General features: G+C 43.5%; 2 protein-coding genes across 6 annotated transcripts; both read right to left on the bottom strand.

Moving 5' to 3' along the window:
- Positions 1–2,572: 2,572 nt before the first annotated feature.
- Positions 2,573–4,891, bottom strand: SNRPE (small nuclear ribonucleoprotein polypeptide E). The gene is made up of 5 exons (XM_014872633.2): positions 4,665–4,891; positions 4,316–4,342; positions 3,559–3,621; positions 3,302–3,380; positions 2,573–2,761 (listed from the first exon to the last, which is right to left on the bottom strand). The coding sequence occupies exons 1-5, from the start codon at positions 4,716–4,718 to the stop codon at positions 2,706–2,708; spliced, it is 279 nt and encodes a 92-aa protein (XP_014728119.1). The 5' UTR covers positions 4,719–4,891; the 3' UTR covers positions 2,573–2,705.
- A 755-nt stretch (positions 4,892–5,646) lies between these two features.
- ZC3H11A (zinc finger CCCH-type containing 11A) lies at positions 5,647–24,630 on the bottom strand. 5 transcript variants are annotated; one of them, XM_088180359.1, is made up of 18 exons: positions 24,546–24,630; positions 20,941–20,992; positions 19,021–19,135; positions 17,637–17,756; positions 16,913–17,036; positions 15,781–15,972; positions 15,428–15,544; positions 14,578–14,658; positions 14,206–14,316; positions 13,866–13,928; positions 13,570–13,671; positions 13,401–13,466; positions 11,954–12,448; positions 10,362–10,435; positions 8,994–9,273; positions 8,040–8,191; positions 7,680–7,741; positions 5,647–6,803 (listed from the first exon to the last, which is right to left on the bottom strand). In XM_088180359.1, the coding sequence occupies exons 3-18, from the start codon at positions 19,072–19,074 to the stop codon at positions 6,515–6,517; spliced, it is 2,382 nt and encodes a 793-aa protein (XP_088036485.1). In that variant the 5' UTR covers positions 19,075–19,135; positions 20,941–20,992; positions 24,546–24,630; the 3' UTR covers positions 5,647–6,514. The 5 variants fall into 5 exon arrangements, with proteins under 5 accessions (XP_088036485.1, XP_088036487.1, XP_088036484.1 ...); XM_088180361.1 differs by having other exon boundaries at positions 14,581–14,658; XM_088180358.1 differs by lacking the exon at positions 24,546–24,630 and adding an exon at positions 22,175–24,425.
- Between the last annotated feature and the right edge of the window lie 200 nt (positions 24,631–24,830).

The raw sequence follows: 24,830 nt of genomic DNA, 5'->3' as shown, positions 1-24,830 counted from the left end.
GGTGAATTTGTGGGAAAGAGGAATTTATTTTTTTTTTTTTTTTTGGGAGGCAGGGGATCAATGGGAGCGGTTTGGGGTGGGATAAGGGGTGGATTTGGGATCTGCTGCCTCCGAGCTGATCCTGCTGTGCTCCCGGGGATCCCAAAGGGATCGGGGCAGTGTCCCCACCCCATTCCCGGGGTCCCACAGGGATCGGGGCAGTGTCCCCACCCCATTCCCGGGATCCCAAAGGGATCGGGGCAGTGTCCCCATCCCATTCCCGGGGTCCCACAGGGATCGGGGCAGTGTCCCCATCCCATTCCCGGCGTCCCACAGGGACACAGGTGCCACCCCTGGGCACGGCCCCTTGGAATTCCACGGCTCCGGGGGGATTCTGGGATTCCGGGGGGACTCCAGGGGGTTCCTGGGTCTCCATCCCCTCCAGCCGCCACCCCGGGGAGGTGACAATGTGTGAGGACGGGGGGAGGTGACACGGAGCGGGGTGGCGGCAGCGGTGACGGAGCTGCCGGAGGTTCGTGAACGCTGCCAGAAGGTGCCTGACACACCTGGGGGCCACCCCCGCCCCCCAATTTCCTCTCCCACACCGAGGCCCCCCTGCCCTGCTCCCCTCTTATCTCACTTCCTCCCCATCAGTGCCGATCCATCGGGTCCCTGCCCCACAACGGTTCCGGCCCGATAAGGGTCCCCGAACGGATTTTTGGGCCCAGATGTCCCCAAACCCCTCTGGGGGCGGCTCCGGGGCCGTCACGGCCCCAAAGCGGGGCCGCCCCCCCGGGCCCCCTGCGGGTGACAAAGGGCGGAGGTGTCACCTCTGCAGGTGCCACCAGCCATGGCCGGGAGGGCTGGGCGTGGCGAATTCCCAAATTCCTGAGAGCTGAGTGTGCTCTTCCCGCTGAATTCCCAAATTCAGGAGAGCTGTCCTCACTAAATTCCCAAATTCTGAAGAGCTGGGTGTGATTTCCTCACTAAATTCCCAAATTCCGGAGAGCTGGGTGTGTTCTTCTCACCCAATTCCCAAATCCAGGTGAGTTGGGTCTGTTCTTATCACCCAATTCCCAAATTCTGAGAGCTGGGTGTGCCCTCCCCACCCAATTCCCAAAATTCCCTCTTTTTGGAGCATCCCAATGTGTAAAATCCCCTAAGATTCCTGCAGAACCCTCCAAGGGCCACCCCATAAAATCTTTCCGGGATCAGCAACATTCCAGGAGCCATCCCAGTAAAACCAGTCTGGCTGGGAATGGGGAGGGATCCCTGGCACTGGGATGAACATTCCCAAAAACACCGGGATGGGAAATTCCCGAGTGTCAGAGGGAGGGAAAAAAAATCCCAAAATCTCCAGAAAGGGGGATAAATATTGATCCAAAGAGGAAAAAAAAAAGGGGAAAAATCCAATCCCGAGAGCCCCAGCGGGGTCTGGGGGCTCCCCCTGCATTCCAGGATTCCAGGATTTGATCCCTCCTGGGTGGGGATGGGGCTCAAATATTCCCTTTTTAGGGAAAAGGAGTTTTTTCCCCCCATAAATCCCACACTGGGAAAACCTAAAAACCCCTCCAGCTTTTGGATTTGAGGTTTGTGAGAGCTGAGAAAGGGGAAAACTCTCCCTGGAAAAAGGAAGGAATGGGAATTCCCATCCCTGGAGATTTGGGGTCGAACCTGAGGTGGGATTTGTGGCACATCCAGGATTTGGGGATTTCCCGGGAATTTCCTTCAGGAATTCCTTCCCAGAGTGGCTCTACCCCCATCCCCTTCCTCCTCCTCCTCCTCCTCCTCATCCCGGGAATTCCTGCCGGGATTGGGATGGGGGAGAGCCGAGCCCGCAGCTCCCCCTTCTGTCCGGAGCCCTCCGGAATTTTTTTTTTCCTCTTCTGGCAGGAATTTGGGACGCTCCAGGCAGAATTCCCACAGAATTCCCAGCTGGAAATGCTGGAATGGGGGGAAAAATCCCGAGGCAGAGCCGCGGTTTAGGGGAGGATTGGGAAAAGATTTCTTGGGGAAAAAAGGGATTTGGGATAAAGAGATTGCTTTTGGAGGAAAAAAATAATTTAAAAAAAAAGATTATTTTTTGGGAATTTTGGGAAGAAGGGGTTCGTTTTGGGGGAAAAGGGATTGGTTTGGAAAAAGGATTTTTTTAGGGGGAAAAAGGGATTTGTTTTGGGAACAGGGGATTGATTTGGGGAAGGAAAAAAAAGGATTATTTTTGGGAAGAAGGGATTGTTTTGGGGGGCAAGAAAGGACTGGTTTTGGGAAAAAGGGATTCGATTTGGGAAGAGGGATTGGTTTTGGGATAAAGGGATTTTTGAGGAAGAGGGGATTGGTTTTGGGGGAAAAAGGATGATTTTTGGGAAGATGGGATCGGTTTTGGAAAAAGGGATTTGTTTTGGGAAAGAAAGGATTATTTTTGGGAAGAAGGGATGGGTTTTAGGAAGGAATTGATTTGGGGAAGATGGGATTGGTTTTGGGACAAAGGGAAAACCTGGGAGTTCCAGGATCCAACCCCACAGGGAAAAAAAACCTGGAATTTATTTATCCCCTCCCCGAGACTCCCAGATTTTGTGTAAAAAAACCCCGAAAAAACAAACAAAAACCCATTTTTATTTCCCACAGAAAGCCCCGAACTACAAAACAGAATTCCCGAGGGAAGGTGGGGATCTCTCCTCTGGCTCCTCCTGGTTTTTCCACAGCTCCCAATCCCGAATTTTTCCAGCCTAATTGGAGACGCTCTGCAGCAGGGTGATGTTGTCTCCCTTCAGCATGATCCGACCTGGAAGCCAAGGGGATCAGGGAATGTGGGGCTGGCACCCTGCCTGGCCCACAGCTGGATTCCAATCCCACAGCTGGATTCCAATCCCACAGCTGGATTCCAATCCCACACCTCCCAACACCTGGATTCAGATCCCACCCCCAGCTTCCAGCACCCCAAAACTGGGGGATTTCAGCTCCCAACACCTGGAGTTTGCATTTTGGATCCCAACACCTGGATTTTTCGGCTGCCACATCTGGATCTTGGGCTGCTCATGGTGAGGGTTTTTGTGTCTCACAGCTGGACTGGAGGTCCCAACCCCTGGTTCCAGGACCCCACATCTGGATTTTAGGGTCCAATACTTGGAATTCAGGTCCCAGTCCTTGATTCCGGGATCCCACACCTGGATTTCTGCTTCCACATCTGGATTTCAAATCTTACATCGGAAGTTCAGGCTCCTACACCCAAATTTCAGTTCCCACCCCCCAAATTCCAGGCTCCCACCCCAAAATTCCAGATCCCACTCCCAAATTCCAGCCTCCCACCCCATCCCTGACCTACCCAGCTGCTTCCTGGACTTGGTTTTGGAGTGAATCTCCTCAGCATCATCCAGCACCAGGTTCATGTACTCATCAAAGCCCTGCAAGAGCAGCACCAACTTCAGCCAGGCACCTCAAACCCCCCCAAAACCCCTCCCAAAAAAACCCCAAACCCAGGAGAAACGGGAACATTCCCACCCCACGCTGCTTTTTAATGGGGGAAAAAAAAAAAAAAAAGAGAAGAAATGGGTTTAGGAATGAGGGGACAGTGGCACTCACGATGATGCAGCCTTCTATCCTCATGTTCACCTGCTCATAGAGCCACACCTGGATCCTGGATCTCTGCAAATCGTGGAGAGGGAGAGAAAAACAGGGATGGCAACACCCTGAGGACTTTGGTTGCATCACTGTCCCCAGCTCTGAGGGGTCTCTGCTCTGCCCTCAGGGGTTTTTGGGGGGGTTTTCGGTCCCTCCCCACCCCAAACCAAAGTGGGAATTATCCATGGGAATATCCCAGGGGATTGCAGGATGGAGGAGCAGCAGGCACTCCGCTCACGGTGCAATGGTTTTAAATGGAAAGAAATGGGATTTAAATTGGATATTGGGAAGGAATTCCTGGCTGGGAGGATGAGGAGGGGCTGGGATGGAATTCCCAGAGGAGCTGTGGCTGCTCCATCCCTGGAAGTGTCCCAGGCCAGGCTGGACAGTGGATAAAGTGGATAAAAAGGATAAAGTCTGGGATAGTGGGAGGTGTCCCTGGCCATGGGATTGGATGATCCCTCCCAGCCCAAACCATTCCAGGATTCCCTGTGCTGGTTTGGATGGGATTTTGGGAATAAATCATTCCCTGGGACTGGGATGGAATTCCCAGAGGATCCGTGGCCGTCCCATCCCTGGGAGTGTCCCAGGCCGGCTTGGAGCAGCCTGGGATGGGGGAAGGTGTCCCTGCCATGGAATGGGGGGCACTGGATGGGGTCTGAGGTCCCTTCCCACCCAAAGCCCGCCGTGACTCCGCGGTGCAGCCGCCGGTACTCACGTTCTGCAGGTAGCGGAAGATCAGGTTCTGGAGCCGAGAGTTAAGGGCACAGCACAGCCAGGAGCCGCCGGGGACACCGCCCGGCCATGGGACCCGCCGCCCCCGGCCGCTGAGAGCCGGCATCCCCCAGGGGTGCAACCCACGAGGCTCGGGGGCTGAAACCCGCGGTTCCCGGAGACCGCGACCCCCGAGAGGTGAACCCCAAATCCCCTGAGGGGGAACCCGCGGCCCTCAGCAATGACGGAGCCGTTATCCCGGCGATGAAACCCGCCAGCCTCCCCCGCCCGCCCCGCGCTCCCCGCGGCCTCCCCGCGCTCCCCCGCGCCCTGAGGAGCTCGCGGCAGGATACGATGGGCTGTACCATCACCTTCTGCACCTTCTGGCCCTGCCCGCGGTACGCCATGGCTGCACGGGGCCCGCGGCGGCGCGGGGCACTGTGGGATAGTGGCGGTACCGGAGCGGCACCGAGCGGGGCACTCTGGGATAGCGGCGGTGTGAATGGGACAGCAACACGCGGGGCACTGTGGGATACTGGCGGTAAAGGAGCGGCACCGCGCGGGGCACTGTGGGATAGTGGCGGTGTGAGGGGGATAGAAGCGCGCGGGGCACTGTGGGATAGTGGCGGTGTGAGGGGGATAGAAGCGCGCGGGGCACTGTGGGATAGTGGCGGTGTGAGGGGGATAGAAGCGCGCGGGGCACTGTGGGATAGTGGCGGTGTGAGGGCCTCAGTTTTTTCTTACTGGGACTTTTATCATTATTTCTGGTTATTTTTCTGTTGGGGTTTTTTTTTGCTGTTAGTAGGGATTTCCCCTTGCTATTATTAGGTGTTTCTTTGCTATTATTTTATGTGGTTTTAATAACCACAGTTCCTAGGAAAAAATTCAACTAAAATGTTCCCCTGGCTCACAACTACAGCCGACCCCTGCCTTAAAGTGCCTGACTTTAAAATCAAGTGACACCAGAGTTTTCCTGTTAATTTGCCCTACAAGGTTGCACAAGATCAGAGAAGCCAAAAATCACTGAAATATCGCCCGTGCCCTGTGTGCTCCTGTCCCTGTCCCCTGGGATGAGATCCCAAATCCCCCCCGGCTGGCCCCTCCTGTCAGGGAGTTGTGCAGAGCCACAAATTCCCCCTGAGCCTCCTTTTCTCCAGGCTGAGCCCCTTCCCCTCAGGACTCTCCAGCCCTATTCCCTTCCCTGGATGATCCCGAACCCCTCCCCTCACTCCAGTGCCTCATTAATTTCTAATTAACACTCAGAATTCCCAACCTGTTTGATCTCATTCCTTAAAAACTCCACGGAAAGCAGAGAGCTCTGCACAGACACCAGAGTGAGCAGCCTACCTTTAATCCCTTAAATAGAATCATACAAATATAAAATGGAAGAATAAAATATTTACAGAAAAAAAAAAATCCCCCAAAAAAACAACAAAAAAACCACGGGGATTCCACCCAATCCCATCTCCAAGGGGCTGGAAAAGAGGGAAGCAGCCAAGGAGGAACATTCCAGGTGCTTTTTTTACCCTCCCCAAATGATCCCGGGTGGATGATTGAGGCTCATTCCAGTCCTTGAGCAGGGAGGGATCCTCAGGAGCGAGAGGCACTTGAAGCAATCCTCCTCTTCCCTTTCCCAAATTCCTGCAGGCAGCCCTCAGGAGGAATTCTGGCTGCCCATCCCAGGATCCCGGGGCCATCAGGAAGGATCCCCCTGGATCTCTGTGAGTCAGGTTCCTCCCCCTGGCAGTGCTTGGTCCAAAATCCCAAATTCCTGCCCCGGCCCCTTCCTCTCCCAGCCCGGATTTCCTGAATTCCCCCCCCCGCAATTCCGAGTCCATCCACGAATTCCAGAGTTGACATAGTAACTCCAGGATTTTTGGGATTCAGTGTCCAGGAGGGAGCTGGGATGGCTCTGGGGATGGGATCCGTGTCCCTCTCCCGAGGGAATTCCAAGTGCTTTGTCCTGTCCCGTGTGGGAGGAGCCGCCGGGATAAACTCGGCCCGGGAATTTCGGGATAACAGAGTTCAGACTCTGCCTATTCCTAACGCTCCAACTGTTGCTTCCAGCTGGGAAAACGATCTCCTGCACGGATCCAACAATATTTACAGGATTTGTGGGGGGGTTGAGGGAGAGAATTTTGCTTTTTTTTTTTCGTGGTTTTTTTTTTTCCTCTTTTTTTTTTTTGTTAACCCCCCCCCCCTCTCAGCTGTCAATCATCTCCGAGAGTTCCAGCAGGAGATCATCCTCGTCCTTCCCTGGATCCAGGTCGATTTCTGCTTCCAGTTTTCCCCCCGAGATCTCCCAGATGAGTTTCTCGAAGTCGTCCTCCACGGACAGGGCGGGTTTGGCGGCGCCCGTGGAGCTCAGGCGCCGCAGCTTCACCGGAACCTCCAGCGAGGACGAGGAGGAGGAGGAGGAGGAGGAGGAGGAAGATCCCGACACCTCCGACTGTGCCAGGGAATCCCCCTGGCTCCCAGCCTGCAGCTCGGGGCTGGGGAAAACAGGGAAAAGGGGAGAAAAAAAAAAATCAGCGTGGGAGATGCCTGAGGTGGAGCTTAATGCTTTAATTTAATTTAATTGGGGATGCCGAGAGTTTGGGGATGGGTTTTGGGAAGTCCAGGATCAGGTTTGGGAAGTCCTGGATCATTTCTGTGAGTCTTTGATCAATTTTGGGAATCCTGGATCATTTCTGGGAGTCTTTGATCAATTTTGGGAATCCTGGATCATTTCTGTGAGTCTTTGATCAATTTTGGGAATCCTGGATCATTTCTGTGAGTCTTTGATCAATTTTGGGAATCCTGGATAATTTTTGGGAGTCTTTGATCATTTTTGGGAAGTCCAGGATGGGTTTTGGGAAGCCCTGGATCATTTTTGGGAAGTTCTGGATCAGGTTTAGGGATTCCTGGATCATTTTTGGGAAGTTCTGGATCAGGTTTAGGGATTCCTGGATCATTTTTGGGAATCTTTGATCAATTTTGGGGAGTCCAGGATGAGCTGAATCAGTTCAGGGTTTGGGGATTCAGCTGTGAGGAAACACAGCTGGAATGTGGGGGAGAAGGGACAAGAAGAAACCCCCCCAAAAAATCACTGAAAAAAATCCCAAAAAAATCTCTGAAAAGAACCCCAAAAATCCACTGAAAAGAACCCCAAAAGTCACTGAAGAAAACCCAAAAAAAGTCACTGGAAAGAAACCCCAAAGAGCCACTGGGAAGCTCTGCTGCACCAACACCAATTCCAGTTAATTCCAGTTAATTCCAGTTAATTCCAAATCTGCTGGATTTCAGCACCAATCTCCTCCAAACTGGAATTTCCCCCCTCCCCACTGCCACCCCTGGGGTCAGAAGGAGAGGCTGGGATTGGGATTTACCTGCTCTGGGAATTCTGGGGGTTGGAGCCTGGGCTGTTCTCTGCAGAAGTGGCAACAACAACCTGGCAATGAGGAACAGGACAATTTTTAGGATATAAAAACCCCCCAAATTTTAGGAGATTCTTCTTTATCTGCTTCACTTGAAGCAGAGCATTCCCAAAATGAGGAATTTATTTTTTTTTTTTTAACTTTTAAAGGAATTTTTTCTTTAGAATGGGACAAAACCCTTCCCAAACCCCAGCAGGGGATTCTGGATGTCTGCCCTCCACACCTCCGGGGTGAGAAGGGAGGGGAGAGCCGGAGGAAATTTCATTTTTTTGGTTTTTTTGGGAAGCAGTGGGGATGGATTTGAGGCCTTACCTTGGCTGAGGGCTCCTGGCTGTCCCTGCTGGTGGCACTGAGTGGCTTCACGGCCACCACAGCTGGGGGGGGCCCCTCGGGTCCCTTCCTCTTCAGGGGCTGCTTGGGGGAGGATTTGGCCTCCAGGGGCTTCAGGCACACCTTGGCTTTGGCTGCAATGCAGGGAAAAGGAAGAAATGGTTGGGAAAATTTAAAAAAAACAAAAAAAAACCACAAAAAAACCAAACCTGACAGGGTTTTTTTTGGATAATCCTGGAATTCCAGGCTGGTTTGGGATGGGGCAGTCAAGGATTCCGTGGGGGTTTTCAAGCTGGGAATGAGGCAGGAGAGCTGAAATTGGGATTTTTTTTTTTTTTTTTTTATGGAATCATGGAATGGTTTGGGTTGGAGGAGCTGAAGGATCATCCCTTTAGGATCCCTTTTTATTTATCCAATCCAACCCCTTTTTTTTTTAATCCCATCCCATTCCTTTATTTATCCAATCCTTTTTTCCAATCCAATCCCACCCCTTTATTTATCCAATCCCATCCCTTTTTTTATCCAACTCTATCCCTTTATTTTTCCAATGCCTTTTTTTTTAAATCCAATCCCTTTTTTTAAAATCCCTTTTTTTTTTTAAATCCAATCCTTTTTAAAATCCAATCCCTTTTTTTTATCCAATCCCTTTTTTTCCAAATCCAGCCCTATTATTTTTTTAAATCCAACCCCTTGTTTTTTTTAAATCCAACCCTTTATTTTTTTTAAATCCAACCCTTTTTTTTTTTAATCCAACCCCTTATTTTATTTTTTTTTTTATCCAACCCCTGCTCTGCATTTACCCCAAACATTCCCAGGGGAACATCCCATGGCCAACCCCAACCTGCCAACCACATTAACCTCACACTCAGAATTTTTTTTGGTTTTTTTTTTGTTTTTTCCCCCCAAATCCCACTCCCAGGACCCCCCAGCACTCACTCCTGCCTCTCCTCTCTGTGATTTTCCCTGGGCTGCCCAGCCCCAGTTTCCTCCTGCCAGGCTGAGCTGATCCCACTGCACCTTCTGGGCTTTTATCCTGAATTTTATCCAGATTTTTATCCTGGTTTTTATCCTGTTTTTTTTCCTGGTTTTTATCCTGGTTTTCAGCTGGAATTGTCCCAGATGTTTTGGGTATTTTCTCCTCCTGGAGCTGTTTCTGACGTTTCTCCCACATGATTTCTTCCAGGCTTTTCACCTGAATTCCAGAATTCCCTGAATTCTGAGAAGGAAAAAAATAAAATAAAATAAAATAAAATAAAAATGTCACAAGGGGGTTATTGGGGTAAAAATGTGTGGGTGAAAAAATATGTGTGCGTAAAAAAAATATCTGTGGATTAAAAATGTGTGGGTAAAGAAAAAAAAACTCTATGGATAAAAAAATCTATGGATAAAAAAAATCTGGAGAAAAACTCTATGGGGGAAAATAAAATCTATGGATTAAAAAAAATCTATGGGAAAAAATCTATGGAGAAAAAATCTATGGATAAAATAAAATCTATGGGGGAAAAAAAAATCAATGGATTAAAAAAATCTATGGAGAAAAATAAAATCTATGGAGAAAAAATCTGTGGAGAAAAAACTTATGGATAAAAAAAAATCTATGGATAAAAAAATATGGTGAAAAAAATCTATGGAGAAAAATAAAATCTATGGATTAAAAAAAATCTATGGAGGAAAAAAAATCTGTGGAGAAAAAAATGGATTAAAAAAATCTATGGATAAAAAAATACAGAGAAAAAATCTGTGGAGAAAAATAAAATCTGTGGAGGAAAAAATCTGTGGAGAAAAAAACCCATGGATAAAAAAAAAAAATCTATGGATAAAAAAATCTGTATAAAAAAATCAATGGATAAAATAAAATCTATGGATTAAAAAATCTATGAAAAAAAAAGAAATGCATGGCCATGGGTGGCAATGCCTCCAAAATGGCTCCACCATTAAAATCCAACTTTTTTTTTTTTTTTCTCTCCAAGGTGGAAATTTTCCTATGGAAATGCATTTTTCAAACTGTAATTCCCAAAAAGAAAAAAAAAACCAAATTTTCATGGAGCACAAGGCTCTGCCTGTGTCCTAATTCCATCTTTTTAGGGAATATAAAATTCATTTAGGATTTCACCACAATTCCCAAATGAGGAAAAACAGGGAGCAGGAAAGAAAAATTGACAAAATTTGTCAGGAAAATTTCTTTATTTTCTGCCTCAAATGCTCAGAAATGGGAGGGATTGATCAGAAATTGCAAGTTTTTGTTCTAAATTTATCAAAATGATTTTAATTTATAAATTTTGTTCTGAATTTGTTGAGACTCACCTCAGCAGGTGCAGAGCTCCCTTTGGGGGAAGGTTTGTTCAGCTCCACAATCATTTTTTCTTCTCTTCCAGGTGCTTTAAACCACAAAAAAAAAAAAAAAAAAAATTGAATTTATTTGGTTTTTTTAGGGGGGTTATTTCTCTATTTTTATTAACAGGAAGCAATTCCTGCAGGATTTTTTTCTCTCCTTCAGTCACATCATGGATTAAATCATTTTAAAAATGAAATTTTTCATGCTCTTGTGCTGATAAATCCTTCCCAAATATTCCAAAGGGGAATGGAATGGATTCCAGCACTGGGAAGATTCCACAACACAAAGGGCAGGGCAGGGAAAAAAAAAGAAAAAAAAAAGGAAATTACAGCACAAATCTTCTCTAGGAATTGATTTTCCAATGGGAAACACAGGAAATTATGGAATTTATGGAAAATCAAAAAATCCTTTTAACTCCAGAGCCTGAAAGCTCAAGGGATGAATTTTCCTCAAGGAAATGATGGAATTTATGGAAAATCCCAAGAATTTTTTAACCCCAGGGACTGAAAATTTTCAAGCAAACCCAGAAGGAGAAATCCAAGAAACTCCTGAGTTAACAGGATTGCCAGGGGCAGGAAAAACAGAATTTCAAAGAGGGGAAAACCAGAATTCCAAGGGGGGAAAAGCAGAATTCCAAAGGGGGGAAGAACAGAACTCCCAGGGGGATAAACACAATTCCAAAGGGGAAAAGCAGAATTTCGAGGGGGAAAATGAGGATTCCAAAGGGGTAAAAACAGAATTCCAAAGGTGAAAGCAGGATTCCAAAGGGGGAAGATCAGGATTCCAAAGGGGTAAAAACAGAATTCTGAAGGGGAAAAATCAGGATTCCAAAGGGGGGAAAAGCAGAATTCCAAAGGGGGGAAAAGCAGAATTCCAAAGGGGGGAAAAGCAGAATTCCAAAGGGGGAAAAGCAGGATTCCAAGGGGGGGGGAAAGCAGGATTACAAAGGGGGGAAAACAGAACTCCCAGGGGAAAATGAGGATTCCAAAGGGCGAAAATGAGGATTCCAAAGGGTAAAATCAGGATTCCAAAGGGGTAAAATGAGGATTCCAAAGGGGTAAAATCAGGATTCCAAAGGGCTTAAATCAGAATTCCAAAGGGTTAAAATCAGAATTCCAAAGGTTAAAATGAGGATTCCAAAGGGGTAAAATCAGAATTCCAAAGGGGTAAAACCAGGATTCCAAAGGTTAAGATGAGAATTCCAAAGGTTAAAATCAGAATTCCAAAGGGGTAAAACCAGAATTGCAAAGGGTTAAAATGAGGATTCCAAAGGGCTAAAATCAGAATTCCAAAGGGGTAAAATCAGGATTCCAAAGGGGTAAAATCAGAATTCCAAAGGGGTAAAATCAGGATTCCAAAGGGTTAAAATGAGGATTCCAAAGGGGTAAAATCAGAATTCCAAAGGGTTAAAATGAGGATTCCAAAGGGGTAAAATCAGAATTCCAAAGGGTTAAAATCAGAATTCCAAAGGGTTAAAATGAGGATTCCAAAGGGCTAAGATCAGAATTCCAAAGGGCTAAAACCAGAATTCCAAAGGTTAAGATGAGGATTCCCAGCTCACCCAGCAGTTTGGTGACCCGGAGCAGTCTCCTGCCCCTGAGGGCAGCCTGGGTGGGGCCGGGTGGGGCCGGGACGTTCTCCCCGCTCTGCTGCATCCTCAGCGCCTTCTCCCTCTTGATCTCCTCCAAGGTTTTGATGCGAACTTCGGCGGCTCCCTTGGCTCTGCCAGCCTCTGCCAGCTGTGCCCTGCCTGCCACAGCTGGAGCAGGAATGTTCTGTTTCCTGCCATCGGCCTCGGGTTTAGCCCTGCTGGGGAATTCCTCGGCTTTTTCCTTCTCCTCTCCCGATCTTTTGTGGTTTTTTTCTGCCAGGGCTCCTGGCAGGGATTTGATGCGGGTGGTTGGGGAGGGTCTGGTTCCTAAATTGGGATCTTCGTTTTTCTTTCCTTCTCCTGGAGTTTTTCCTGGGGTTTCTCCTCGTCTCTGGTTGGCTCTTTCCAGTCGGATTTCCTCCAGGGTTTTCACCCTGATCTCCTCGATGGGTTTGGAAGATTTGTCTGAGGGAACAAAAAAATCAAATCTGGTCAAACGGAACTGAGCTCCAGGAGGGGGGAAAAGTCTCCAGGATTTCTGCCAGTGCTGAGGGAATTTGGGATTGAGGGCTCTCGGTGGCCCTTGGGTGGGAAGGGCCTGAAGGATCATCCATGGACACCTTCCACCATCCCAGGGTGCTCCAGGACACTCCCAGGGATGGGGCAGCCACAGATTTTTTTGGAATGAGTCAGGAGAGCTGAAATTGGGATTTTTTTTTTTTTTTAATGGAATCATGGAATGGTTTGGGTTCCCATTCCCACCCCTGCCATGGGCAGGGACAATTCCCATGATCCCAGTTTGTCCCAAACCCCATCCAGCCTTGGGGACTGCCAGGGATTCCTCAGGGAATTCCATCCCAGTCCCAGGGAAGGATTTATTCCCAAAATCCCATCCAAACCAGCACAGGGAATCCTGGAATGGTTTGGGCTGGGAGGGATCATCCAATCCCATGGCCAGGGACACCTCCCACTATCCCAGTTTGATTTTATTTGATCCATTTGATCCTTTTTATCCATTTTTTTTCCATTTTATCCACTGTCCAGCCTGGCCTGGGACACTCCCAGGGATGGAGCAGCCACAGCTCCTCTGGGAATTCCATCCCAGCCCCTCCCAGGGAAGGATTTATTCCCAAAAATCCCATTTAAACCCCATCAGTCTGCAGCCATTCCCTTCACCCTGTCCCTCCATCCCTCTCCACCTTTCCTGCAGGCTGGAAATTCCTCCCACCCCAAAATTCCTCCTCTTCAGGCTGAACAATCTCAATTCTGTGAAAAATAAACTTCCCTCCCTCCTTTAAACCACTTGGATTTGGAAAATCAGAGCCACTTATCCTTTAAAATTACCAATTTAAGGCTGCATGGAAGCTCTTGGGAAAAAAAAAAAAAAAAAAAGGAATATTTCAAATTTAATTTTTACCTGTCTCAGTGCTGCTCTGCTCAGAGGGCAGCCCCAGCCTCTCCTTCAGGGACTTCAGGACTTGAACTAAAAAAAAAAAAACAAGAGGAAAAGTTAAAAAGTGGCAAAAATCCCAACCAGAAGAGCTGGACAGAAATTCCAGGTGGGAATTCCAGGTGTTTTTTTTTACCTGTGCCTCTCTTTGGGGCTTTGTCAGAGTTTGTCTGCAGCTCTGCCTTCCTCCCCAGCCTGTCCCCAACGTTTCTCCTCAGGGGAAGGAAAGTTTTCCCACCTTCAAAAAAAAAAAAAAAAAATAAAAGACACAAAATGAGAAATTCTTTCAGAATATTCCTCTGCAGGAGGGTTTAGAACAATCCCCCAGGAATAGGAATCCTCCTAGATTAATTGTGAATATTTAATGGTTTTTAGTTGCTAGCTAAAATTTGGGTTTTTTTGAGGTAAAAAAACTTCACAAGAAGCTCTCACCCATGACAGTTTTCCTTTTTCCCAGTCTGTCAGGAAGATTCAGCTGGATCACAGGGTCCTCCCCTAAAACCAGGAATATTTTTTTCAGTGCATCAAAATCATCTCCAATACAGCCCTTATCCCAAAAAAAAAAATAAAAAAAATTTACATTTTCTGTCAGCCAAAAGAACAGGAACTAAGGAAAGGCTGGGAGGAGAAAATTGTTTTAATGAACTTTAATTCCAACCAAATCCAGCACCTTGAAAATTCCAATCAGGAAAGGCAGCACTGCATCTGAATGATCCTAATTATCAATAAATTGATGTAAGAGGGGGGTGTGGAATGGGAATTTTGGGATTACCTTCCTTGGAGGAGAGGGTCACAGTTCTCAGCACAGTCCTGACATTTTCCTTCTCTGGCACAGGAATGCTCCGGGTTTGGAGAGGATCCACAGCCACTCCTGAAGGACCTTCTGAATGGAAAAACATGAAAAAAAATTAGAAATTAATTCAAAAATAGGATTTTTTCCTCGGATTTCCCTCAGAATTCCAAGCAGCTGCCAATACCAGAGTAGCCCCCTCCAAAAAAAACCAGAAGTTTGTCTTTGCAGAATCTCCCGATTTGTAAAAAAAAAAAAAAAATAAAAAATTCCTTCCTAAATTATCCAGGTTAAACCCAAGGATGAACAGAAGGATTAAAAAAAAAAAAAAGGATTTTAGGGATATTAACTCACCACCTTGTTTTTTGGCTTTTTCCTTGAGTTTCTTCAATTTGATTTCTTCCAAGGTTTTTATCCCAAAATTTAAGTTGTCATCTGGAAGCACAGAACAGTTCAGGAAATGGAGATTAAATCTTTCCCAAAATATTGGGAATAAACATCTGTCAACACTCCCCAGCAGTCAAAAATCCCCAGAACAGGTGGGATTTTGGAAAATTGGCAGCTTTTTACACTCTCCAAGGGAAAAATCCACACTTTTGAGCACAAATTCATGGAGAGGGATTAAAGATTCCTTGGATCTGGATTTCCACAAAGCCTGAAGGGACATTTTTAGAAATTTCAACTCCATTTAAATCTACAGATTCCAGTTAAACTCCACAAATTCCAGTTCAACTCCAGTTAAACTCTACAAATTCTATTTAAACTCTACAAACTCCAGTTAAACTCCACTTAAACTCTACAAATCCCAGTTAAACTCCATTTAAACTCTACAAATTCCACTTAAAACTCCATCTAAACTCCACAAATTCCAGTTAAACTCCATTTAAAATCTTCAAATTCCATTTAAACTCTACAAACTCCACTTAAAACTCCATTTAAACTCTACAAACTCCACTTAAAACTCCATTTAAACTCTACAAACTCCACTTAAAACTCCATTTAAACTCCTTAAATTCCATTTAAACTCTATTTTGTCCCACAAAACCAAACCAGGAGCAGTTTCCCTGTTTGGGGACAGTGCTTAGGTAGGAATGAACTCCTGGATTCCATCCATCATGCCTGGATTTTATTTAATTTTAGGAAGATTTTGCTTTTAATTGCCAAATTCTGCTCCCAATCCCTCCTCCTGCAGCTGCTGGAATACCTGGCTTTGCACTGGGATTGGATTTCCTGGTGGAAATCACCCTCAGCCCATTGTGGCTTTCTGTGGGTGGTGGCTGGACTGGGGTTTTGGATTCTTCTCCTTCTTCAGAAAGTTGGTCTGAAAGGGGAAAAAAAAAAAAAAAAAAAATCAAACCCAAAATGAAAAAAATTTATGGAGTAGGGAATTTAATATCAGAATTCTTCATTATTAACTGGTTCAACATTTTAACCCATAAAAAAGATTTATGACATTTTTCTGCAGCTCCTCCAACGGCTGCAGAAATCACAAAAATTTGGATGATTTCTATCTGGATTGAAACCAGAAATATTCTCAATAAATTCCAGCTTCCTCACCATCATCATCCTCATCATCATCTGCAGCATTGATGACCACTGGGGGGTGGGTGGGACTGGGAACATTCTCAGAATTTTCCACTTTCATCACCCCCCTGAGCTGTGGGGAGGGGTTGGATTGAACTGAGAGTTTGTTCTGCTGCACCATCTTCACCTCGTCCTCTGCAGCCTCGGGGGGGCTTGGAAGAGTGGCTGGAAAAAGAAAAAAAAAAAAATAAAAAAAAAAATCTAAAATTTCACCCTGAAGTTGGAAATTTGATAACAGAACACATGTGGGTTCAGTTTGATTTTAACCCAAAATGGGGTTAAAAAATAAAGGGAAAATGAAATTTGAAAAGCAAAAATTACCAAGCACAGAGCAGGGAAAAAAAAATTAAAATGAGAATTTTGCTCCATTCTCCCAAATGTAAACCTTCCAGGAAGTGTGGCTGGGAAAAAACCTCAAGTGTGACTCAAAATCCCCAATTTTGACCCCAAATGTTGTGAATTTGATAACAGAACACATCTGGATTCAGTTCATTATTCCTCAGCCAAAATGGGTTAAAAAATAAAAGGAAAATGAAATTTGAAAAGCAAAAATCATCAAGCACAGAGCAGGGAAAAAAAAATTCCCAAAATCAGATTTTCATTCCATTCCCCTGAATGCAAAATTCCCTTCAACCACAAAACAATTCCTTGAGCCTCCACATAATTTTATGGAAAATTCAGCATGAATTCCTGGATGTTTTGAGGAAAAAAGAGGTGGAAAAATCACTTTTGCTGGGGGGAAGGAAGAGCCCATCCACACAATTTTAAGGAATATTGATCAGGAATTCTTGAATATTTTGAGGAAAAAAGAGGTGGAAAACTCAATTTGTTCAGGTGAAAGAAAAGCCTATCCATTTATGAATATCCACCATGAATTCCTGAATATTTTGATGGAAAAGGAGGTGGAAAACTCAATTTTGCTGGGGGAAAGGAAGATCCCATCCATTCAATTTTAAGGAATATTCACCATGAGTTCTTGAATATTTCGAGGAAAAAAACCTCACTTTATGCAGGGGTAGGACAAGCCCATCCACACAATTTTAAAGAATTTTCACCATGAGTTCTTGAATATTTTGAGAAAAAAAAAAAGAGGTGAAAAACTCACTTTTGCTGGGGGGAAGGAAGAGCCCATCCACATAACGTCCCTTGGTGTGGTGGAAAGCACAGTTGTGCTTCTGGCAGCCTCCAGGTTGGTTCTCCCAGTAACAGGCAATCTCACTTCTCTTTTTCTGAGGGGAAAAAAAAAATAAAAAAATCACAAATTCAAACTCAGGGAATTCTCCCTTGGATCTACAGGCCACGGGGAAAGGTGAAATTTATTCCAGAGGGAAGCTAAAAATAGCTCGGGGTTTATAGAAAAGGTTTTGGAGGGTGGGAAAATGGAATTTAGCTGTAAGTGAGATGAATTAATACAAAATCCAAAATAATGGGATTATTCACAGTGGAAAGTTTAAATTTTCAGATTTCAATTGCTGGTGAAATCTACCTGAATTTCTCTTTCAGAGCTTTAGCTCCTTCCCATCTTTTTTTTTTTTTTTTTCCTTCCCACCCAAGAGTTCAGGATAAAGTTTTGGGGAGGAATCCAGGGCCATTTTCCAGCTCTCAGGAATATTCCCCACCACATTCAAGGAGTGGGATCCAGAAAAGTGGAATTAAATTAGGCAACAACACCACTCCATACAAATATTTCCCCCCTAGAAACATCTTAAAAACTCGTTTTTTTTTTTCTTTTTTCCTATTAAATCTCTACTGGGAAATGACATTTATTCCTCTGACATGATTGGGAAGCTGTGGAAGGGTTTTTTTTTTGATTTTTAGGGAGGACTCACATCGATTTCCATGTGCCTGAACCTGCAGACATTCCTGAAGCAGCGACCCTCCTGCCACAGGGTGCACACGGTCTCACTGCCCAGGGCGGCCTCACAGTGGCGGAAGGAACACGAGTCTCCCTGAAATTCACAGGAAAACAGGGAAAAAAAAAAGGGAAAAGAACATTTAGCTTCTAAAAAAGAAATGGGATTGGGAAGGAGAAGTGGATAGGGTGTAAGAGATGGGGTGGGGAAAGTTGGCGGGTTAAAAAAATGGGATGGGAAAAGAAACAAAGGTTAAAAATGGGATGGGAAAAGAGAGTTTAAAAAATGGGATGGGAAAAGAGAGTTTCAAAAATGAGATGGGAAAACACACAGGTTAAAAAAAATGGGTTGGAAAGGGAAATTACAGGTTAAAAATGGGATGGGAAAAGAGAGTTAAAAAAATGGGATGGGAAAAGAAACACAGATTTAAAAATGGGTTGGAAAGGGAAAAGACAGGTTAAAAATGGGATGGGAAAAGCACACAGTTAAAAAAATGGGTTGGAAAGGGAAATCACAGGTTACAAAAAATGGGATGGGAAAACATATAGCTTAAAAAATGGGATAGAAAGGGAAATCACACGGATTAAAAATGGGATGGGAAAAGACACAGGTTAAAAAATGGGATGGGAAAAGCACACAGGTTACAAAAAAAAAAGGGTTGGAAAGGGAAATCACAGGTTAAAAATGGGATGGGAAAAGCACACAGTTAAAAAAATGGGATGGGAAAACAAGAGTTTAAAAATGGGATGGGAAAAGAGACACAGATTAAAAAATGGGATGGAAAAAGCACATAGGTTATAAAAAATGGGATAGAAAGGAAAATCACAGGTTACAAGAAAATGGGATGGGAAAACACACAGCTTAAAAAATGGGATAGAAAGGGAAATCACACAGATTAAAAAATGGGATGGGAAAACACACAGGCAAAAAATGGGATGGGAAAAGAAACACAGGTTAAAAAAATGGGATGGGAAAATCATACAGGTTACAAAAATGGGATGGGAAAACACACAGGGTAAAAAATGGGATGGAAAGGGAAATCAAACAGGTTAAAAAATGGGATGGAAAGGGAAATCACAGAGGTTAAAAAACGGGATGGAAAGGGAAATCACAGAGGTCAAAAATGGGATGGAAAGGGAAATCAAACAGGTTAAAAATAGGATGGAAAGGGAAATCACAGAGGTTAAAAAATGGGATGGAAAGGGAAATCACAGAGGTTAAAAAACGGGGAAGGCAAATCACACAGCTTAAAAAAACCCCCATTTTTCAGCAGCAGGAGCTGAATAACGAATCAATGAACAAAGAAGAATTAATTGCTGCGCTGTTTTCCTGGCAAGTGGCCGGGATGGAGGCAGCTGACCTTGTTGCAGGTGGAGTAGAAGTAGAAGTAGCAATCATCCCCCTGGCTGGACATGCTGCAGGCTCCTGCCTCTCTCTGCTGCAGAGCCTCACACTGCTGCTGATTACAAGTAACCCTGCAGAAAAGGGATCAAGAAACAAAAATTAGGATTTTTTGGAGTTGTTTTCTATTCATCTGGGTGTTTTCGGAAAGAGGCGACGACCTGAAATGAGGTGGGCAAAAAAACGAAGGTGGATTTGGTGAAAATTCCATTTTTTAAATGGAGTCAATTGGGAAATGAAGATAAATTTTTAGTGAGATTTGTCCAAAATTGGAGGAGTTTTGTCAGTATAAATTTGAATTTATGACCTTAGTAACAGTTTTGGGTTTTGAGGTAAAGGAAAATGAGCAGTGGCTGAGCAGTGACAGCTTTTTTTAAAAAGTAACCCTGAAGAAATGATCAAGAAACAAAAATTGGTATTTTTGGAGTTTTTTTCCTATTAATCTGTTTATTAATCTGATTTGGAAATGAGCTGGGCACAGAAATGAAGGGGAATTTGGTCAAAGAAAGCAAAATTTGTTGAAAATTCCATTTTTAAATGGAGTCATTTGGGAAATGAAGATAAATTTTTAGTCACATTTGTCCAAAATTGCAGGAGTTTTGTCAGCATAAATTTGAATTTGTGACCTTAATTTGAATTTGTGACCTTAATAACAGTTCTGGTGTTGCGGTAGAGAAAATTAATTAATTAATTAGTTAAACTCTAATTTTAGGGTGTGCCCCAATTTTTTCAAAAGTTGGCTGTAATTTTGAGTTCTCAATAATATTGATTCAATAATTAATTATTAGCAGGTATTATTCCAGATTACAATAGAATCTCTTCTTTCCCATTTGAAATTAAACTTCCCTTATTAGATATTAATAAGAATCACAGAATATTAACTAATAACCACAGAATAACTAAATGATAACCATGGAGTAATAACAATCACAGAATAATAATCACAAATTAATAAAAACAATAATCACAGAATAATAACTAAATAATCACAGAATAATCACATAATAACCAAATAATCACATAATTACAGAATAGCAGGTAATAATTACCACAGATTAATAACCTAATAATAACAATAACTGTAGAATAATAACTCAATAATAACCTATTAATAATCACAGAATAATAACCTAATACTAATAATTGGAGAATAATAACTCAATAATAATCACAGAATAATAACCTAATAATAATATTTGGAGAATAGTAACTCAATAATAACCTAATAATCATCACAGAATAACCTAATAATAACTATCACAGAACAATAACTCAATAAGAACCTATTAATAATAATCACAGACTAATAACCTAATATTAATAATTGAGAATAATAACTCAATAATAACCTAATAACAATCACAGAATAATAACCTAATAATAGTAATTGGAGAATAATAACTCAACAACAACAATAATAATAATCACAGAATAATAACCTAATAATAATAATAATCACAGAATAATAACCTAATAATAGCAATTGGAGAATAATAACTCAATAACAACAATAATAATCCCAGAATAATAACCTAATAATAATAATAATAATCCCAGAATAATAACCTAATAATAATAATATTAATCCCAGAATAATAACCTAATAATAATAATAATCCCAGAATAATAACCTAATAATAATAATAATCCCAGAATAATAACCTAATAATAATAATAATAATCCCAGGATAACCCCACACCTCAAGCCCAAAGCTTAAAAAAATCGACTTGGGCCCAACATTTTACCGATTTTAACGGGACCCAGGGGCATGAATGAGACACAAATCGCTTCCTTATCGATGGGGGAGTGTCAGTGAGGACTGCCAGCGGCACATCCCATAATATCCCTGAGCCCCAGGGGATTTAGGATCTCACCCACCTGGGTCAGCTGAGCGCAGTTTTTGCTCTTCCCAGCCATGCAGGTCCCTGTCCTGTAGGCCGAAGGAGTCCCGTCAATGAATAACAAAGGGGTACAAAGAATTTTGGGGGTTTTTTGGTTTTGTTTTTTGTTTTTTCCTCCTGATAATTCCAAGGGAAACCTCTCTCAGCCAACAATTCCGAATTTTGGAGGTGCTCTCAGAATAATCTGATAATTAAATGGAGGAACGAGTCCATTGGAAAAGTGGCACACTGGATATTTTAGCTCTTCCAATAATAAAAAAAAAAAAAAAAAAAAAAAAAATAAAAAATTTTGTTTTAAAAAAAAAATGCCCCAGCGCCTTTTTTTTTTTTTTTTTTTTAAAGATGAATTCAGGATTCAAAGTGGCTGCAAAAATGAGGCTCCATCTTCCACAGCTGGGGAAATTTTTTTTTTTTTTTAATTTTTTTTTTTTTTTTTAATTATTTAATTCAGTAAAGTTGCAATTTCGGGTCTTCTGAGATTTCTTCACCTATTAAGAAAACACAAAAACCTTTCCCCGTCTTTATAACCTGTACAGTAAAAAAAAAATAAATAAAAAATAAACCCCCCCACCCCCCAAATTTGTGTGTATAAACCCACCAAAGTGTTTATACACACCCCAAAGAGGGAGGGACAGCACAACAAGGAGAAAACCGACAAAAAAAAAAAAAAAAATCAGGAATTTTCACTCATTTCTCACATCAAATCTGTCACTGGGGGAGAAAAAATGAGATTATTTGTGGAATTTTGGATGAGGGGATTTGGGGACAATCACATTTATCCATCCCTGGGAATGGATTTTATTTATTATTATTTTTTTTTATTTTAAGGAAAAGCAAGAAGGGAGAAGGGATTGGGAATTTGGGTCAGGAATTTGTTGAGTTTTCCATCAAATATTATAATTTTGCCATTTGTGCTGCTCCTTAATCCATTTATCCATCATTATCCTGCTTGGATCCAATTCAGCAGCTGATTGAGGGGTTTGGTGCCATCAAAAATGGATTTTTTTTCCATGAGAATCATATTTTTCTTTTAGATATTCTTCTAAAAATCACATTTTTAGAGTTTTTTTCACTCAACCTACAACCAAACCAGCTAAAATCCAAATAAAAGTCGAGTGCACCCCTCTGACATTTCTGACTCTTTGGGGAGGATAAAACTGAATTTTTTTTTTTTACAGGTTAAGAAGAAATAGTTGGAACCTTTTACTCACACAAACACCAGAGAATTTTCCCAGATATATTTTTTTTTTTTTTTTGGCCAGGGAATTTTCCCAAATCTAAAATAAAGAGAGGAAAATTGGGTTCTCATATTAGTGATTTTTTTTTTTGTTTGTTTTTTTGACTGCTTGATAAAGGGAATAAACCAGGAATTAAGTGCAGAGTTCCCTCCCCTTCTTCCATCTCCACAGGGTTAAATTCACTTTTTGAACCTTTAAAAATCAGATTTTGAGTCATGGAGATTCTTGGCAATCAATTCCTAAAAAATTCCTGCAGCTCCTTCTTGTCAAGTTCAACGTTTTTCCCCAAAGTTCTTGGGAGTTAAAACTAAATTTCAAGCCTGAATTCTTCTTTTGGCTCAAGGCAGCATTGAAATAAATCCTTGGGAATTGGGGTCATTCCCAGCTGGGAGCAGGAATTTCCTTTCCTCAGGCAACCTAAAAATGTAAAATTCCTACATCCACCACCCTGGGAGGAGGGGGGGAAAGAAAATCCCTTCAGATTTAATTCCTTGATCAATTAAATCAGCATTTTTTTCCATATTCCACTTCACAGTCTGAGTCTCGTTTAAAAAGGGGGAATAAAACCTTGAAAATAAACAACAGAAAAAAAAAAAAAATCAACCAAACCCTCCCCCCCCTCCAAGAGAAACCCTTAAAGTTCTAAACTCTATCAACTTAATTTAATTATAAAAAAAAGGTTCATTAAAAGCCTTTTTTCTTTAATTTTAAACTGGTGTCAAGGTGGAAATTAAAAAAAAAATCTGAATAAAAATGAGTAACTCTGGTGCACTCAGCAGGTCTTGAATTAATTAAGGAGAATTTTAAACACTTTTTTTGTCCACAATTCCAGTACAATTTTTGTAATAAAATATTTTAAACCAATGATTTGTAAAAAAAAAAAAAAAAAAATCAGCTGAGGGTCAACAAAAACCAAGCCAAAAAACCAACACAAACTTATTTTTGAAGAGAAAAATAAATCCAAATAAATCCTGCACCTCCCTGTGAGGAATTCTTGGATTTAAAACTCCCAAATTTCCCTGGAAAAGCTTTTCCTGCTGCTTCGTTTGTGCCTTGAATTCCTGACACGACATTTGATGATTCACCTCCTGTTTATCAGGTGACAAAGAAGGAAAAGCACCAGGAATTCCATATTTTAACCCCTTTTTAGCATTTTTTAAGTTATTTCCCTTCTCAGGAATCAATCCCCCAAAAAAAGTGAAGTTGCTACATTTACTCTTGAATAAAACAGGAAGAATTAAAGAAAATAAACTTTTTTTTTTTCTCCTTTATTTCTGAGCTCAACCCCAGGGCCTGGCACCGATTTCCTATGACAATTCCTGCCCCTCACGGGGTTGTTTTATTAAATCCCAAAACGAGATTTAATTAAATTTATTAAATTTATCTTGGATTTCACCTTAGAAAAGTGTCATTGGAGCCGGGAAGTGACACCTCAAGGAAGTTTTCTTGGACACATCCAGCCCACCTGCTCTGCTTCAGGTGTGCCCAAATTCAACCCCAAAAAAATCCTTCATTCCCCAGAAAAATCTCCTTTTATTTTTATTTTTTACAGCCAAATAAAGCCGGGTTTTATTTAGGAAGCTTGACCCTGAGTGCAATTCTGGGAATAACCTGGAGGCTCTAATCCCTACAACAACAACAACAACAACAACAAAAATCCCTCCTTTTGGCGTTTCCATAACAAAAATCCATGTCGGAAAGCAGAAACCTCTCAGCTCCAACCTTTAAAAAACAAGGAAAAAAACCCCAAAAATTCACGGAATCGCGTTGTTTTTAACAACCTAGGGGAGGATTCAGCCCGGCTGCATCCAGAGTTACTCAGCTCCTGAAGTTCCTTTAGGGAATGACGAATGACTACATTAGAAATATCCCTCAGACGCGTTGCTACAACAGGAAGGAATGAGGTTTTACCTGAAAACGAGGAGATTTACAAAATATCTGCGCTGGGATCGCAACTTTAGAAGGGAGGACAAACCTTAAGGAAAAGCCTCGGGCCTACCCCGGGCACGCAGCTCCCCCCTCCCCAAAGCCCCGGGGGTAGGAAATCAAACTCATCCCGGCTTTATTCCCTCTTCATCCCGCCTTTATTCCCACCTCATCCCGGCTTTATTCCCACCTCATCCCGGCTTTATTCCACTTAATTCCACCTCATCCCTCCTCACCGCTCCCTTCCCGCTGTGGGGACAGCGCGGGGGACGCGCGGCCTGCGGAGGAGCCGCGGCCAGGCCAGGCCTGCACACCCCCCCCCCCACCTCCCTCCCCTTCACCTCCCGTCCCCCCATCTCCCACCAGCCGCCAAGAGGCTCCGTAGCGTTTCTATTTACGGTCGATCAGGGAGTTTTACCGAGCCCCCGGGGGCCGCCGTGTCGCTGTCGCCGCGCTCCGCCGGGGCCGTCGCAGCCGCCGCCGTGTCCCCGGTGCCCGGCTCAAAGATGGCGCCCGGCGAGCGCGCAGCCTCAGCCCGCCCGCTGCCAAGATGGCGGCCGGAAGTGGCTTCACCCGCCCGACGGGAAAGGAAAGGGCGGGCTCGCTCCTGAGGCGGAGTGGAGGTGGATGTTTTTTTGTGTTTTTGCTTCCCGGCGCTTCAAAAATCCTTCAAAAAGCCTCAAAAAGGCAGTAAAGCTTTCCC

This window comes from Sturnus vulgaris, chromosome 29, assembly GCF_052056855.1.
Source record: "Sturnus vulgaris isolate bStuVul1 chromosome 29, bStuVul1.hap1, whole genome shotgun sequence".
Lineage (NCBI taxonomy): Eukaryota > Metazoa > Chordata > Aves > Passeriformes > Sturnidae > Sturnus > Sturnus vulgaris.
This window is presented reverse-complemented; position numbering and strand designations above follow the sequence as displayed.

Excerpts from the sequence above, each read along its gene's own strand:
- SNRPE (XM_014872633.2), bottom strand. The coding sequence starts at position 4,718 with ATGGCGTACCGCGGGCAGGGCCAGAAGGTGCAGAAGGTGATGGTACAG. Across the intron at positions 4,343-4,664 it reads AGGTGATGGTACAGCCCATC|AACCTGATCTTCCGCTACCT; the intron begins GTATCCTGCCGC and ends TCTCGGCTCCAG. Across the intron at positions 3,381-3,558 it reads GGATAGAAGGCTGCATCATC|GGCTTTGATGAGTACATGAA; the intron begins GTGAGTGCCACT and ends CTGCTCTTGCAG.
- ZC3H11A (XM_088180359.1), bottom strand. The coding sequence starts at position 19,074 with ATGTCCAGCCAGGGGGATGATTGCTACTTCTACTTCTACTCCACCTGC. Across the intron at positions 14,659-15,427 it reads CAATCCCAGTGCAAAGCCAG|ATGACAACTTAAATTTTGGG; the intron begins GTATTCCAGCAG and ends CTGTGCTTCCAG. Across the intron at positions 13,672-13,865 it reads AAAAAGGAAAACTGTCATGG|GTGGGAAAACTTTCCTTCCC; the intron begins GTGAGAGCTTCT and ends TTTTTTTTGAAG.